This window comes from Pezoporus flaviventris, unplaced genomic scaffold (genome assembly GCF_033815535.1).
Source record: "Pezoporus flaviventris isolate CSIRO_AGI_PZ_B2104156 unplaced genomic scaffold, CSIRO_AGI_Pfla_v1 ptg000113l, whole genome shotgun sequence".
In the NCBI taxonomy this organism is placed as follows: Eukaryota; Metazoa; Chordata; class Aves; order Psittaciformes; family Psittacidae; genus Pezoporus; species Pezoporus flaviventris.
The window spans coordinates 2151055-2169237 of NW_026892661.1; the positions used below are offsets into that span (position 1 = coordinate 2151055).

General features: G+C 40.5%; 2 protein-coding genes across 2 annotated transcripts in view; one reads left to right on the forward strand and one right to left on the reverse strand.

Moving 5' to 3' along the window:
* ALG9 (ALG9 alpha-1,2-mannosyltransferase) overlaps window positions 1–18183 on the forward strand; it is a 77473-nt gene that overhangs the window by 55393 nt on the left and 3897 nt on the right. The window contains exons 16-17 of the mRNA XM_061477987.1: window positions 9232–9424; window positions 17275–17344. The gene's annotated coding sequence lies outside the window, so the exon portion shown is untranslated. The remainder of the gene's footprint in view (window positions 1–9231; window positions 9425–17274; window positions 17345–18183) is intronic.
* Window positions 1–18183, reverse strand: part of SIK2 (salt inducible kinase 2) — a 45757-nt gene that overhangs the window by 6820 nt on the left and 20754 nt on the right. The window contains exons 5-10 of the mRNA XM_061477986.1: window positions 11596–11720; window positions 9344–9467; window positions 7137–7357; window positions 6393–6545; window positions 3843–4007; window positions 479–707 (exon numbers count right to left, since the gene is read on the reverse strand). Coding sequence (XP_061333970.1) covers window positions 479–707; window positions 3843–4007; window positions 6393–6545; window positions 7137–7357; window positions 9344–9467; window positions 11596–11720 — 1017 coding nt within the window. The remainder of the gene's footprint in view (window positions 1–478; window positions 708–3842; window positions 4008–6392; window positions 6546–7136; window positions 7358–9343; window positions 9468–11595; window positions 11721–18183) is intronic.

The window sequence follows — 18183 nt, forward strand, 5'->3', positions numbered from 1 at the left end:
GTTTGCCTGCCTCTCCCTGATAATTCTTGTAAGACTGTAGCCTGAGCTGAAAGGCTTGGTCTTGTTGCTGACTTTGGAATACCCGAGAATTCAGAGGTTTTGGTTTCCCCCATGTCCTCCTCTTCCAGCACACTTTTAGGGGATGAATGATTTGGGGCATTTAGTTATGTGAAAAAAAAAAACAACAAACTAAATCAATTTGCCAGACTTTACTAGTTGCCATTGGGGTTGTACGTGACTGTAGCAAGCTGTATATTTGCTGCTTTGGTTTTATACTGTCTGTACAGCAGGTTTTGGGGTGTTTTTTTGTGGGTTCCCCCCCCCCTTTGGCCTTTATAGCAAATACTAAGTAACAAAACCAAAAAGCTTTGATCTGTGCTTGTCACTCTTAAAACATACTGGCTTTCATCCTGGGCTTATTAGATTGAGTGCTGGGAGCAGGAAATGAGGTTTGAGATGTCCGTGCTAACTTCTGTACCTGTGCCTGGCATCATCACCAGCTGGTTGGTAACTTCTGCCAGAGTGTGACGTCGCTTCCCACAGCGAGCTGCTTGTAGGGCTGCAAATGACTGTGCAGGGTCATCTTCCGAGTCGCCTTCTGTCTCTATTCCTTCATCAATAGAAGTTTCCATCATGCTGGTAGGTAACGATTGGCATCCTTTCCTAATCGTCACGGGAGGTACAGGATCCAGTAGGCAGCCATTTACCTAAATGGTACAGGGAAAAGATGTACAATTTTCAATGACACACACAGAACATTACCTCCAAGTGCTAGAAATCTCTGCCTGTCATATAGACTGAAGGCAGCCTGGGTATTTAAAATGTGTAAACCTCCCTATAAGCTACTGAGTTGAGTAAGACTTGTTAAGAATTCAATGTGACAGGCAATTCCCTCCAGGTAGGCTCACCACTGACATCTTAGTACTCAACTCCCTAAATGTAAGCACTTTCATTTCCACAGTATTATGTTCTCTTTGTGGTGTTTGTGTGGTTTTGTTTGTTTGGGGCTTTCTTAAAGAGTTATTAAAAACCTTTGCCAGCTTAGTCACAAACATGTAATATTTATGGAGTGCACAATATTGCTGTTTCCCCTTACTATACCTAATGCGCTCCTTTATCATGCTTAGATAAGCACTAAGAAAAAATAGTAGTGTATTTAATTCTGCAGTATCCTTGCAGAGCTGCAAAGATTTGTTTCACAATAATACAATAAATGCACCCTTTCCAGCAAAAGTCCATTTGGTTCATGGCGCTCCCCTGCAAACAGAAGTTGCCTGGAAAGGATGTGGAATCCCCCTCCTTGGATTCAGTCAAACTTATACAGCACTAAGCAACCTCACCTAGCTTTGAAGTTAGATGTGCTTTTAGCAGAAGGTTGAATTACAGGTCCTTTAGGAGGTACCTCTCCAACCTAAAATACTTCTAGGACTTTAATTCTCTTTTTATTCTCCAAATACTTCAGTTTGTCCTGACCGTTTCTGTACTTTAATTACTTATTTGCCATATACAACTATATGTTTTGAGGTTTTGAGGACTGTGGCCTGCATGTGGTGCCGTTTTGGGGTGGGTATTGTCTTCTGGAATACCTTAGAAGCTCTAATTAGTTTCTCATTGGACAAGTCACTCCTAAGGTTTTGGTAGGATCAGGTTGGGTAAAATACGGACAAAACAACACATTTAGCATAAAACCTGACACTGTTACAGCTACTGGTAGTACTCTAGGAAAATATTTAAAGCAGTATTAAAAAATAGCTATAAAAATTTTTGAGCATCAGTAAAATGATGATGTTTGCACAGGAAAATTCTGGATCTCCTGCCTCTATTTTAATTTAATGGATTGTATCTTTAAGCTTAATTTCTTGTACACATTACTTTCCACTTGTGACTTTCCTATTCAGATGCCTTCTACTGATCCAGCAGCAAAAGCACCAGAAAGGATTTTTAGTGAACTGCTGGAAAGGCAAGAGAGAAGCAATACCATGTGAGCAGTTGGCTCTCTGCAGTTTACCATGGCATACGGATCAGAGCTTGGAAGCCTTTGTTCTGTAGTACTTAAGACACCGAATATTCCTGAGTCACTTTGACACCTTACAGTAGCAACCATTTGTTGATTACTCTGGCCAAACTGCATCTATAAAAGTAAAAGGGGATGTAAAATAAAGTCTCAAATGTTAATTTCCAAATGTCTTTGAATGGCTTTTTGCTTTGTAGCTCCAAGAGACCACACAAGGAGTTACTTAAAACAGCGATGAGAACCAGAGCCATGCTCCTAGTGTTGGTAACTAACCAGTGAGTGAGCAGTAAAAGCTTCAAAGTGGCAAGTGTGAAATCAAGCCCCTAGCTGGCACCAAGCAAACCATAATATGCTGAAATTAAGAGTTATAATGTCATGTCATATGGGAGAAAATACCAAAAGTTTAATGCGAATAGTAATGTAGTTCACAAACGTAGTTATTTTAAGCTATTTCCCCTTCCTCACAAAAGCTCTTAACTACTAACTCCCATGTATTGCACTTAGTCTTAGCTACCCTGCAGAGTATTCAGAGTTGAATGGCAAAATGGATCAGACTACAGCTCGCTTCAGAGACTTGAGCTGTAACCTACATTGTAGGGCTGTGAAGCCGTCATATCCTATTAGAGTTCAGTTAAGTCTGTTAACTGTGGAGGTGTGGAAAGCCTACACAAAGTCTTCCAGTCTGATTACAGGAAACAAAACCCATTAGATGGAGCTGCTATTTTACGTGGTCTCCAGTGAAGGTTTTACAGGCGCTTCTAGTTACAGAAACGGCCTAGCTGAGAACTCCTACAGCCTATTTGAGATGCTGCAGTTTTAATAGTTTGACAGTCAGAAGGTCCTGCTGGCTATTTACTATTCAGCATAAAAATTAATAAAACTGTATCACTTTTGGCTGGCTTATTATGGAATTGGCAGAGATATGGAATTTTAAGTGCATGGTATTTTAACTGCTTTAATTAGCAATGGAAGCTTCCACTTAAGGTTCCATTATGCCTTCCTGTTCTCATCTGTCTGAACTTTTGGATAATTTAGTATAGATAACCAGCAGTGAACCATTTGTATTAGAAGCTGTATATGAGGAATCTTCAGGGCTCTTAAAAATCCATGAGAAGAAATAAAACCCAACCACTAGGTTGATTCTTCTTTTGCAAATGACAGTGTGGTAACATTGCAATGTAAGCAAAGAATACAATAGGCAGGTTAATGATCAGAAAAAGTCACAGCTGTTGAAAGTTATATGCAAAAGAGAAATAGGAAAAGAATCTGGAATACTTAGGACTCTGACACTAAGAGAGTATTTTAATTTAGGCAAACCAGCACAGTGTGTTCTGTCCAGCTAGTACAAGAAATGTGTTTAGTACGGTCAAGTATGCAGATATGAAAGGTCTTTGTATTTGACTTGCTGTCTACCCTGAGAGTTTACCCAGGAATTAACCAGCAAGAGTTTTGTGGACAGCCAGTGCTTGAAAGTGCCTTGAGCAGATTGAGAACATTGGGTCTTTGAGGAAAAGGCTACTGAAAAGGGAGAGAAGCAGCAGGGTTCTCCAGTTCAGCTGCCCACAACCGTCAAGATACTTGAGGTATACTAAGGTCAATTAAGCGCCATTAGCTTGGATTAGCAAATGCTCTGGCCCTGACTCTGCAGTGCTTTGTTCTAGGATGATGAACTCTGAACTCTGTCAGAAGGAACTATCTTCCATCAGTTACTGAAAAGCTACAGCTACTACTACTACCTGTGCTTTTACTGGGCAGTAATTTAAAGGGCAACAATCTTTTTTAGTCTCAGTGATTTCTGACAAAACACTAGGGTGATTTTAAGCTGTACCTTTGGTGTCTCAACTCTTTCTTCCTCCATAAACGCTGTGTCTCCCTGGCAGCTGGATGGAGTGAATGAAAAGGCTTCTGCTCCTGAAGCTGAGGGAAGGCCTGGAGACTGCAACAACCTTGCGTTTTGTGAATGCAAGTTAACAGAGGGTACCACAGCTTGTGCCTGGAAGCGATTTTAAGAAATCCAAAACCAGAACGATTTTAGGTAGAAAACAGCATACAAGGTCACAAATTAAAAATATACAGTAAGTAGACCGTTTCCAAAGAAGGAGAAGTATAAGGCTTATTTCCATGTTCTTGAGGAATTACCTTCTTAGTCTTTAGACTTTAGAAAAAGCACCACCCCCTGCAAAACACACAAATGCCAAACCCCAAACGTCATTAAGCGAGCTACTTATTGAAGCTGAGCACTTATGAGTAGTAAAGACAGTGTTAGGGATCCTCTGGTGCCCTCCAACTTCTGAAATACTAGAAATGCTTCTTATACTCAGTACACAATCTGTTAATATTACCTAGTTTCGGTGACTATTCTAACATGCCTGTAGGAAAAAGTATGAGAAAGAATGGAGCAGACTGGATCTGAAAGAAGATACTTGAAAAGAGGGAGCACTGTTGAAGGGAGAGATGTGCCTCAGGGAAGGCAAGCATTGCACAGTTAGGAAAACAGTGGCTTTCACTGTTTTTTAACCTTAATTTCCTGAAGTGCAGCATGCATGCAACTTGTCTGTCCAAAAGGAAATAAGTAGCCTTATACAGGAGCCTGTGGTGCCACCATGTGTGAAAGCAAATTATCTTGTTAGGATAACTGCAAGATTGCTTGCAGTCCTAAGGAAAATGTGGTAATATGGCTATAAAATACAGGAATTTAGTACAGTAAGAAACTACCTTCTAGGAGGTTGTTTTTCTTCCTCCTTGTTTATGTGTCTCCACCTGCTTTTAATGAACCTTATGATTAATAATCTATCCTTAGAACTACTATCTAAGAAAATAGCTGGTTTTTATCTTTGTCAGCCATTTTATTCCTGGACCTGTGTTTTCACAGCTGAAGCGATTTGGCTTTCATTTCACCAGAACCCAAAACCAAATAGTGTCTTGCCATCTCAAGTGAAAAGGAGCAGCATGGTTGTGATTTCTCCTGGCAGTGATCTGGGCACTTGTTCTATACAGCAGCAATAGAGTACCTAGCAGGCTGTGAACTTGAAAGACTATTTATTAGAGACCACAATAAATCTGAGTCATCTTAGGCCAAGTCTTTCATGTTTCCAGCTATGTATTAATAGAAATCAAAAGCTGTATTTTTCTGTGTATCTTAATGAAACAAAAGAACATGTGAAAAAAAATAATCTGAGAATTATTGGAGTAAGACATGATAAACTGTATATGACCTTTCTTTCTGAAGGGGAAAAGGAGACTGAATAGCTCTGGAGCCTGTGCTCAATCCAGCAGTGTAATCAGCGAGGATACTAAATAGACAGTCTTCTGCAATACAAGGGCTGGTACCAGCTGTAAGGAGCACCCAGAATTGCTCTGGATAAAATAAATGTAACATCCTTAAGTCTTAAAATACATGAGTCATCGCCTTGGCTCTATGCACATAGAGGTTTTGCAGCCATGCTGTGAAGCCTCCCATGAAATTGGACTGTTGCTGGGTCACAGGAGAAAAAGTGGTGCAAACTTTAAGAGAAAGTACATCATTAGGAACAGATCTGAGACTTGAGCCATTAAGACTCTCATGATAATGATATTTTAATCAGGTACTTAAGATATTACAGTGAATTGGCATCTTAACCTGATAGGTTGTTTGTAATATTTTCTTTTGGATGCCTCTTATTCTTTGCCACACTTCATTTCATGGGAGTCAGTGTATCTAGAGAACAGCAGGGGAGAAAGTAATTGTATTTTCAACGGGTCCCTTTAGAGCGACTATGTTTATAACACGAAGTAGAGCCTGCATGCTTTTAGCCCCCATGCTAGCACAGCTCTCCATAAATTCAACAGCTTGTTTGTCAATCACACTGACGATACTCTAAGTGTTGTACAGTCTCCAGAAATGGTATTTCTCTAACATTTTAACCCATGACTGCCCAGCAATAGGCTCAAAATTCTCAGAAATGGAAGTGTTCCAATTAGAAGCACAAGCACAAGTAGTGAACCTGGGAATTAAGGTTAAACCAAGTGGATACCCAAAAAGCTAAACCCATAGTTTGATTCTGGACTTAAAAATACAGTTAAGTTCCATTTCTCATTTAAAAGTTCACCAGTTCTCTCAGACCTCCTTTCTGCTCCCTGCCCCACCCCAGGGTGGGGAGGAGGCTGCAGCAGCAGCTGTAGGAGGCATGCCAAACAACTGATGATGATTTGTCATCAAACAGCTCTGACAGGAGGTAGATCCAAAAAAGTCTTTACAAAACCATACTGTGAGTCTGCATACTATAGAAACCAGAAAACAGCAATGGATTCCAAGTGAATCTATGTAGAAACACCCTTTTGAAAAAGAAGGGTGTCTTGCACAGCCTTAAACCCATCTCTGCTAGTAATGAGACCTTACCTTGGCTACTGTCTGTTCAGCAATTGTGCTTGGCCGACGCTGACGAGCATCAACTCTCTGTTCCACAGGGAAGCTACTCCGATGGGATTTGAGTCTTTCCACTAACAAGTAATAAATAGCAGCAAAGTGGTTATAACTCTTGTTCTGCAGAGACTGAAAAAGAGAAGCACAAAAGTGTGAGTACAGCCAAATATGTATTATCATTTATATTCTATGAGACCAGGCAGAAGACAGAATTGCAGGGGGGTGTGTGAGGAATAGAGGCTATTTAAGAGGCAGTGGGGTGAGCAAATCTTCTCAACTGAGAAAGTTGTTTCAAACCAGAGTGCCATGTCAAACAAAAGCATCAACCATCATTTAGTGGCAGGCCAGCGTAAGGTACACAGGTGAAGTTGTCTGTGGGCCCACTGCACAATGTTTGCATAACACAGAAGCCTCCTCTCTGCTAGGGATTATTTTTTAGGAAGCTTTCTGGAGGGATGTCTCTCCTCTTTCTGATTAGCTTGCTGGCACAGGCAGCAGTAGGACAGAAGGGCAGCAGCACAGCATGTTTAAAATGTTTGCCCTTACTAGAGTCTCACCAAGTAAAATATAGCTCCGCTTTTGGCGTTTTGTCGTCCCCCCCTTACCACCAACTGTTGAAACAAAGAATGTTGCAAGCAACTCAAGTACTAAATTCTAGTGACAAAAACAAACCAGGAAACCTTCCACCTAGGGACAAGTATCTGTTTGACTCTACTTTACCTCAACAGTTTTCTGTTGGTCTATTCCAAGGCTGTGCATTAGCCGTAAGACCTGTTCATTATACTCTCCAACGGAAGGCTCGTTCTCCTCTCCTGGTGGATAAAGAATAGGTCTTTGTGCAGGAACTTCTATAAGCATCCACTTATGCTCCTTAATCTGAGCAATAGTTAACCGTTTGGATGGGTCTAGGACCAACATTCTTCTAATCAGATGTTCACACTCTGTTAGGAAAAAAAGAAAATTACCAACGTGCTCCCAGAACAGCATGACAAGAGGAAACTGCCTTACTTCTGCCTGACTTCTCTGCTAAACACATTTCCTTAAAACAGCCTCTCAAAACAAGGTTAAAAGTCACATTAAGAAGGACAAAACCCCAACTTCTTTAAATGCATGATATGGCTAACAGTGCCATTCCTCCTACACAGCTCCCACGTGACAGTAATGGTAATATTTTATGCCTCTTTGAAGCTGCTTGTGCTGTTCTTAGTACAGAGCTACCATAAACCAATAAAGCTTCAAATAATCTCTGTGAAGCGTGGTGGGGACTACTTAGCATCCTTCTCCAGCAGTCTGACCTAGCTTGTCCAGGCTTATAAAACAAGGGATTGGCAAAACTAGGGTTAGTGTCTGAACTTATTTAATTCCACCCTAGTGGTTACAAAAGCAAAGGTAAAAATAATGTCCCTGTGGCTGCGAATAATAGCTGGTGGATCTTCAGGCTTATCTGTTTTAATTCTAGGACCAAAGTACAATCAGTAGCTTTAGGCGCCAGAATAATTCTAAACACACCAAACCATTGCTGCTTTCTGCTACCACATGCTGGGCAGCACTAAAACCATACATTTTTCTTCAGATCTCAGTTGTTTTTTTGGAAGATGAGGGCACGACAGATGAACATGCAGTTTGTATGTGATAGGAGGTCAATGTAAGTTCCTTTAAGGGAGCTTATCAATCTGCCATGCATTTCTAGCTGACAGTGATACTGCTACAGTACAGTAGTTACAAGTCAGTCCATTCAGGTAGTTATAACAAGTAGTTTACAGAGGGATTTCTGGCTATTTATCCCTGTTTCTCTCTCCTGTTTTCACACCCTTCCCCACTCCCTGCATCACCATGTGATCAGCAAGGGGAACGGCAGACAGCCTGTGAAACAGCTGATCTACACTGCAGGCACAGCAATGACTGCAACTCATACAAAGATACCTGGATCTAGCTTGCATACCCATGTCAGCAAAGTCACAGAAACACAATACAGTTCAGCACTGGCCACAAATGTGCCTAGGATGCTGAAGGGTTGCCTTGATTCCATAACGGCATTGCTAAAAGCAACCAAATGCACTATAGCTACACAGCAGTGGCTGTTTTCCAAGGTGGTATGCAGGAGTACATGCCACCAGAAGGAAAATAGGGAAGACCGTAATGTTTTATACTACAGAACCCTTAACAACAGGGCTGAAGAAACATATTTTTAATTCACTTTGAAGAAAAGCACAGAAGTAGCATATCAAAAGAGGATCTGATTCAGGGAGACTGTTTTGAAGTAATTTAGTTTAGAGACCCTTTAATACAGGGAAGCTGAAGGACACCATCAAAGTGGTGAAAAATGCCCCCACTTGTTCTTATCTGAACAGGCATGAGAGAAAGTGAAACTCCATAGATAGGGCAACTAAATGAGGGAGAGATCTGTCAAATATAAAGTGCCAGATACATGACAGTGAGATCCTGGCATATGAACTGGTTGTGCACGTTTTGCTTTTGTTTAGCAGACACTGTCAAAAAGCAGGAAACACCCAATACACAACTGAGGTTTTACAGCAATCCTGCTCTCAGCATATTGTCTTTCTACATTGAAAAGTCTATGGCATTGTAGGACAAAAGCTAATGGCTACACACAGATCTGCCTTTCCCCCACATCCCTGTATTTCTGTTCACAGTAGGATGAGATTTCCTCCAGCTTCCATTTAAACTCTCTCTGCCCATGGGTACAGCCACACTGCAATCTCCAAACCTTGAGCAGGGAAATATGTGTTGATTTGCCTGCTAGCAGGCTAACTGCAAAGGCTCACCTAGGCTTATTTGTGTTTCTTTTGAACAGGAACAGTCTGCCATACCATAATCTAGTGTGCAGATGCACCATCTTTTGCTGTATTGCAACAGAGATTATTCTAGAATTTACTCAAGATTTACCACACCAAGAGCATTGTTACCTTCTGACATAAAGTAAGGGATCCTGAACCTTCCTTCAAGAACTCGCTGCCTCAGTATGGGGAGTGTTGGTCCATCAAAAGGTAACGCTCCACAGACCAAAACATAAAGAACTACACCCATGCTCTGTAAGAAAGAGAATATGACTTTCATTTTTCAAGCTACAAGTTAAGTTTGAGGTTGGCTAGCCAAATCCTGTCACAGAAAAAAATCCAACTGTAGTCTACAAAAAGGAGTTGGATTTCCAAAGGTTCCCTAAATATTAAGAACCCCCAGCTAACCCAAATGGCTGGTCTTGCAGTACCTTGTGCTGATAAGCAGGTAAGCTGAAGTGTAATGGGTTAGAGACTCAGGCTGCTAGCAGGAAGCTCCACTCAGATGACTGAATGATACCTGAAAAGTGAGTCCCAACTTCAGGTGAGAATGAGAGGTACTTTTTATTAACCTCAGTGTTGCTCAAACAAAACCAAACCTCAGACAGGAGCTTCTTGAAATAAGAAACTGTAACCTTTTACATTTACCAGCTTGCAAAAGCCTGGGCAAGCCCCACAGGTAACTGAACAGTCAGCTTCAGGAGAGCACAGTAATTCTGCACTGCAGTGTGCAGGGCTGAGCATGAGGGATTATTTAATATGAGCCAAAGGAGACAATCTGGGCAAGAGCTCTCCTGCAACTGCCAGACTAACTTTTGAAAGTATGCAAGTTAATTGGCACTGCAAGTGGAAATAGGCTTAAAGTATATGCCAGAAAAATACAGTACACTAGATGAAACAACCGCACCAGACCCTCGTGCCAATCAGGTGGCATAAGGTAGCCACAGCACTGGATTTCTCAAGGGGAAAAAAGAAAGTGGTCACTTAAAACTTCGTAAATACAGAGAAGTTTTAAAATAAAAAAAAAAAAAATTAAGAAGTCATTTTTCTTCCTTCCTTAACCTGCCAAAAACTGCGCTGTGGATTGTTGCATTCTTCCTGCAAGCTTCGTACCTTCAGCAGACTTACTCTGTGATTGCATGTTGTAAAGAGATAAAGAATCCTTAAGTCATCTCAGAAGATAAGTAGACTATTATTTTTATGCTAAACACACATGTGCTTCCCTTCATGGGCAGGCAGATTCTGTTAACAGTTGAGAATGTTATATATTTAAAAGAACATCAGAGATTCACTTGTGATTCAAACAGTGCCTGTGCTACTTGAAACAGCGTAGCTGAGGTCTGCTGTATGCTTATTTACCAGTTACTAAAGGTTCAGAAAGACCGTAGCATTTTTTAAATCTAGCTGCATATATATGTGTGTGCATATGATTCATGCCTACACACCATCATATGTACCTAAAAGCACGGTTCTTATTTATACTGTTAATACAATTAGATTAATTTAAATCTGATTAGCAGCTGAAAGGTGACTTTCCATGTTTGTGTAACAGGCTCTGGTCAAAATCTCAGTGCCTGCGTTGTAATGCTGCGTGCAATATTATCACTGCAAACCTGATGGCAGAGCAGGGACTGCCAAATTGAACCGTCTCTGGTTGCTTTCAGATATGAACCTATCATTGCAAGTACCAGAATACTAAAATCAACAACCTCCCCGCCGTCCACCCGAACAAAAAAAAAAAAAAAAATCAATCCCAAACAAAACCAGATTAGGAATGAAAGCAGGTCTCTGAGAATGCATGAAAGGTGCACAGCATTTCTTCAATTTCTTCAGTTAATTTCAGTCCCTTTCCATTTCATAAGAATGTGGGTTGTGCTCTCTGTCCTCTTCCATTAGAGCAGTATGCATGGAGACACACTGATTCAAAACCATGCAGTTGCCTCAGCAGAAATGTTTGTGACACAAATATGCTTGTTTCCAGCTCAAAGAGCAAAGCAGTTGTTCTCTCTCCTGTGTTTCAGTGACTCAGAATCCTTTTAACCTCATGAAGAACTTACAAGCTTACAAATTCAATTCCCACTTAGCACAGAAGATACTAAGAGCACTGAAAAAAGTGAAGTTCATGCATTAAGTCAGGAGACCTTTTGGAGGAGTTACAGCTTTTCATCTAGTGGTCTAACATATACCTACAGTGTACATTTAATAGACACCTGGAAAGGTAACTTCATTTCCATTCTATGTTAAGAGGCATTTTATGACACCCAAGAAATAAAGCTGAAGGGAACTGCTCGTCTGCAGCTTAAGAAATATCAGGAATGATTCCTTTGTTCCAGTTTCCTAAAAGTTTATGTGAATTTGGTTAAAAAAAAGAATAATGATACCCAGATATCCAGCTGGGGTCCCTCGTATTGCTGTCCTTCAAAGACTTCTGGGGCTGCATACGGCGGGCTTCCACACCATGTCGTCAGAGGCTCACCACTCTTATAGAAATTTCCAAAGCCAAAATCTGTTGAGAAATTAAAGGGAAAGTCATTCCAAACTCCTGCTACATGACAAGGAATAATGACATGCACTAGGCCTTAAAGCCCACTTTCATTCATGAAAGGCTCCATCACAATTCCTTTTACCTGTACTCCCCCTGGAAATATTTATTGGGATGCTGAATGTCCCATACTGCTATTTTCATAACAGCTGTGTAATTCATAAAACACCCTGCAGAACTGCACAACCTGGAGGAGGAGTTTTGAGGAAACTTCTACCAGTTTGCTAAATCCAAGTTTATAAACCGCTATCACTAAAACTCAAATTGACAATCATGCATACATATGAGCTTATTTACTTGCCAAGAGATATCTGAGATTCAGTACTCAATTGGAGATATCCAGAGTTTTTGTTAGGTGCTCTCTAGCCTTGAATACACAACAAATTCTGACAACAAAAGCATCAATGTTGGAGATGGGAGAAAGGAACTCTGCCAAAAGCAACAAGAATGGAAAACAAAGCCTTTTGCTAGGAAGGAAACTCTGCTACTGGAATAGTCTCAGCCCTTTCAATATACAACTGAAATTTACCATCCCACAACTAAGCAGTTCTTTTAAATGTTTCTTTTTATGGCTTAATGTGGGACCAGACATGGGTCCCATAGGACTTTGGTATTAGTCACCATTTGCAATAATCCAATAGTGAAAAGCAAAATGACAGCCACTGTTGCATAGAGACATAAAGTCAGATAGTCTTTTTTTTAACTTCCCTTGTTGCTGCTCCCCCAGGTTGCCCTTTCCACCTCCCACAGAACAATACAGCAAACAACATTAATGTTGAGGAAGCTGGCTTAATGACTGAACTGAAACCAGCTATTTTCAACATGCAGAGAGTTTCAGGTGGCTGTTACCACTCCCTGGTGCCCATATCCTCCAGTGCCTCATACATCCTGTCATCATTCTTGCTCCCTTTGCTTGGTTCATACATCATTTTCTTCAGCATTCTTTACTCTTCCTGCAGGCATCCACTGCAGGATACCCATTCTGAATACACTCCTTCCATGACAGTCCTCAGTATTTATACACAAGGCTCTTATTCATCAGCCTTTGAATAAAGCCTTTGGAGCAGTGTTTGGATTCACCTGTTCATACCATAAATCAAAACAATCGCTCTGCTGAAGTCTGATGTTTTCTCATGGAATTCTATGAAACCAGCATTTCTCCCTGTTGCTCCCAGCATTACCACCTTGTACTGCTTAGACCTCTATTCCACTTGCAGTGAAGGCCACCCTGTATATTCTCTGTGACAACTGCTGGTAATACTAAAGCAATGAAGAAGTTGTCAAGGAGAGAGTTTCTTCTTAAGATAATCATGATTTTGCCCTTGTAGCTAACCAGGCTCCTGAAGAGTAGTACTGCAGGCTGGTGTGACTCAAGGAATCGTGAAAGTCAATAGTGTTGATAAACAGTAATCAGGCCGTTGATTTAGTACCATCAAGCACTGAATACCTCAGAAGCACGTTAATATAGTGCAACACTGATACCTGGTACACATGGCACGCTCAACAAGTTAAATGTCCAACATAAGCCCAAGGTCTCCGTGTTAGCTCAAAGTCAGAAAATCAGATAACTCATCTCGGAGCAATGAACTTTTGAGTTCATTCATAAAGAGGAACCCCATTTGCCTATGCGTAAGAAGGCGCCAATGCCAGAAAGACTATGTGAAGGTCAGAAACCTGACAACCATAACAGTGTCATGCTCTCCAAGCACACAATACCCAACAGTTGCATGAACAGTTACGCAATGGCATCCTGGCATGTCACCATACTCTGGAGGTGCAAACGGCCAAGGTCAGCTCAGATTTTAAGTCAACATAGAAAACACATTCGTGCCATCCTTTCATTTCCATCCTCCTTCAGCTGTAGTAACAGAGGGGGGAAACAACAAAATCTTCTACCAAAAACTCCCCCAATCACTGTATGTCACCTGCCTTTTTCCTATCACAGCTGGACTTGTTGTGAGGGATTTTTTGTTCTCTTTGAGGTTTTTCTTCACATGTAATTGGGTTGGCAACCCTGACAATACTTCAGGAGACATGAAGCAACTTCTCTCAGAAGCATTTTGCCATCTGTGTAGGTATCATTAAATCTGATCTCTCGTTTAGTTTAAATTTGTCAGATTTTCAACATCCTCTTAGTACTGCAGATAAATATCAATATCTGTGAACAGCAGCTTCTACTCAAGTGCCACCCACATAAATCTTTGTTTCAGATTCACAAGTCCATGTGCATATATTTGTAAGCACAGCTATAGAAAGCATGACCTGCTTGGAAGTTCACAAGATGTCAATTCCTAAGAAAGTGAAACTATCCAGACTAAAGTTAGCGATTTGGTGAGCATGAACACATGGAAACCACTTCACAAAGAAATGTGAACAAATCTGAACAGAACTTCAAGACAGAACAGTCTTGAAGTATGACTGATGAATGTAGTAGAAAGTTCAGGTTTATGCCACAATTAGGATTTGTGGGTTTTTTTTGTTTGTGTATTTTTTAGTATTATCTTTACAGGCTTTATTTCCTAACACATAGTAGTTTTAATTATGGTTACCAAAAGTAGCTCAAGAGCAAAGACATTTTGGAACTGAATGGCATCATCCCTGCAAGGCTGTTCCCTATCTGAGCAACAGAATTACAGAACTTACACTGTTGAGACAATGCTTGACTGGAACAGCAATTGGCTTGCATCTGATGGTCTTGTGACACCATAGATGATCAAGTTTTATTAGGCAAATCCACAAATGAAAGGCCTCTACATTGATACTAGAAGCAGCAGCCAAGGATGCACTCTGCATAAGCACTAATACAACAATATCAGCTGCTCGGGTTTTGGGGTAGGGACAAGCACGAAGGGGATAGACTGCAGAAAATGGTATACTCTTCCTGTCATTGCTAGGTGGATCAGTACAGAATTCCTCGTGAGTCTGTGTGCCTTGTCTAGGAGTATGTATCTTATAAACTTGGAAAACAATTCCTTTATTCTGCCTTTAATCTGCAATTCTACAACATTAATTTTTTTCCCTTTTATATGGGTAAGGAACACCAGGATCTTTCAGTTATGAACTTCTGCGGAAAAAAATAGCATGCATTGACGATACAAAGCACAGGAAGAGCCAGATACCTCCTAATTGATACTGGACTTTTTCATGTCACATAGGACTTAAAAACAGTGTTGCACATTTCAGCAACCTGCTCTCACCTTCAGAAAACAAAGTATATTCTATTGTTGGAATAATTATCTGTGTTGGGAGATCAGCATTATTTGTTAGGGTACATAAATTATTACGGTTACCTTTTATTGTTTCCATTACGTTTTCCACAATTTAACCTTCAAAGCACATTAAATCACTTTTTAAGAACTCAAGAATTCGTAACACCCACAAAAACCATTTCAAAGAAAAAGTTCAGGATTTAGGTAGGATACAGGATGCTTGGTCCATTGGGCTTCCTCAATCTTTAATTATCGCACTGTCAATTTAGTTGTCCCACTTTTTGGGGTGTTAGAATGGCCAGGATTCAGTTAAGCACAAAACAATCACCAGTCTCCCATTCTCTCCCCCCTTTCACCTTGTTTCTACTTTGCAATTGGTGATCTACCGTAATCACTCTAGATCAAAGGTAATTGTTTTCAACCTAAGAACACTGTTAAGATTTCTCATTCCGGAGAAACAGATTTTAAGACCATTACTGATGTTTAAGGGAAAAATGTGCCAGCCCTCAAAAAACCATACTCCAGCCACAGAATTCTGAAAGGCCCAAAATTGGACTCATTACCAGAAGACTGAGATTATATAATGCAGTGATCATCTTAACATTTGCCTGAATCTGCACATTAAAAAAATACGACCATTTGCAGCATTGTGTTCAGTTGAATAAACTCTGTGTTTGTGCAATCTGCAAATATTGGCTCTCAACATTTGTGGTATTTTCTTTCTCAATCTCATTACCCCCTTTAGAATAATCTTAATTTTAGAAGGTATAATTTTTTGAACATACATCATTTAAATGGAATCTGCTTTCCCGTTAAAAATGGAAAGAGACTAAGATTTCAGACCCGTTTGCAATTTGAGAAATGGAAGCTCCCTGCCAGAGCTACTACAACTTTTGCTGTACATCTAGCAATGTGAGGTACTCTCCAATTTGTACCTCTAAAAATCCTTTAGAAGGGATACTAGCTTCAGAGCTGTAATTAATCCATTCTTCTAAAATTACCAACAGAATTCAATCTGCCTGGCTTCATAGAGCCTTAGGGATCTTTTGTTATAATAGTAAAGTGAGCAAAGGACATTATCAGGAGAGAGGTTACTGATAAAGGAAAGGTACGAGTGTGTTAGAAACAAACCTGACCCACTTCATGAACTGAATGCTGATCAGCCAGTTCTGACGTCAATGCATATTTTACTGTCCACCAGCAAGACAAACCAGCACTACAACCTACTTCAAAATAACAGTCTCTCCTACCTGATCTGGTTCAAACACAGTAGCTTTACCGTCAAGATGGCATGATTTCTGCAGACATCTATAAAGTCATTTTAATCTGGGAGTTTTGTGGGGCTGGAAGCATAGGGAAGCTCACTGTCCCATCCGCAGTTCAAAGCTGGATTTAATTTTCCCAAGTGCACAGAAGCTTCACTGTGCAGACAACGAGCGAGTTTTATTTGATGACAGCATAGAACAATAGTGACCGATAACTGAAATCCAGTCCATATGATCCCTTCTAAAAAAACCCCCAAAAGGATACAGGAACAATTCCAGCTATCTACAGGGAATAACTTTGAGAAGAACAAAGAAGGTTTACCTTGCTTGTGCTAAAACCAAATCTGATGTCAAACCTGATGGAGACTGTCTGGTAGGGCATTCCTTATGTGCAGCCTTCTCAGTGGACACTTTATTTGATTAATACCTTCTTTTATGTTATACATGCTAAAATTTAAGTTAGAGGCTTTTGCTCTAAACTACCTGGTATCTTCTAGAAAGTAAGTCTATCAAAGCTCTCACCTCAACATCTTTATGCATCTTCTCTTTCTTGTCCTCTTACTAAGAGTGAAAAGAAAGATCCTTTGAATTCTGTCTAATTCTCTTCCTTATAAGACAGTATTAACACAAAACTATTTCAGTCCAGCCTCCTCTTGTTTAAGCATAAAAGGTGGTAGTCTCATCAGCTGACAGGTTTAGGAAGACTTTTTATTCTGTATTTGACTTTAAAAAAATGTTTTAAACAGTAAAAGCTTCAAGAAAAACCTTAGAAGCATTAGAATGAATCAAGAGGTCCACTGGACGTTAGGAAGAGCCTGGAATGGCCAGGCATATCTATATGAACTTTATAGCTGCTTGGAGTGATCAGCAAAGGACAGCCCTGTGCATAGTGCTGCAGCCCAATGCAAACACTGACGCTCCAGAGCTTTCTATCAAAAGAATTCATCAGTTACTGTGTTGTTTTCAGTTGCTTCATTAATTCAAATTAGAGTGTAATTCTAGCTCTCAGAGTTGTGATCCTGGCTCCCCTTTGTTCTTCCACAGATTGATAAATGAACCATGAGGAATATGAACCACTGGAAGAGACTGTTCTCAGGGACCTACACAGCACCAGGTAACTCCAAAATCACAGATAAACCGTTCTGTGGAATTCATCATCTGTCTCCTTTACATAGACAAATAAAACAAATGACCCAGCACAAATCACTACAGAAGTTTCTAGCAGTCACAACTGTCCTCCAGCTACTTTATCACCAAAGCTGGGCACAAGAATTGTATCAACCTGAGACAGCTTGACAAACATACACAAAAGAATCAGACCATATAAATCACTGCCAGTTAATGTGATCATTTACATGTAGTCCACCTGTAATTAACTTTCTGTAATACAGAGGTAGAGCACAAAAAACCTAAGAGAAGGAAAGAGACTGCAGCAGCTGATGGAATCTAGTGACTAACAGTTATCAATGCTTTTTGTCGCTGGAGAACCTGTGCATTGAAATTCCCTGCAATGGAATAGTCCATGTCTTTAACCTTTCTTTAGTTAATGAGTCTCCTGAGATGCCTTTGAAGTAGTGTTTTTGTGAGCTTGTGTCATGCTTGCACTGCAGTGTTCAGGGAGGCAGGGAACCTGCATCCCTGCAGTGCTAAAGACATCCATGAAAGGAACTTCTGAATACGGCCCTGCTCCAGTGCAGTTGAGACCTGAGGAGTTCTGAAATCTAGCCAGGCTGAACGTGACAAGCTACGGTGCAGAACACCGATGTGGAGGAAGAGAAATTAGAAGGGATAGAATGTGGTGGTGAAACTAGTGTGAAGAGTGGCAGATCAGAAGGTGGGGAAAGAATACATAGGTGAAAAGTAGCACAAAAGTTCCCTTTAGTTCAGTTACTCATAGTAAGGGGGTCCATGTGACTTGCAGCCCTTAGACACGGTATTTACTGAAGCCATTGT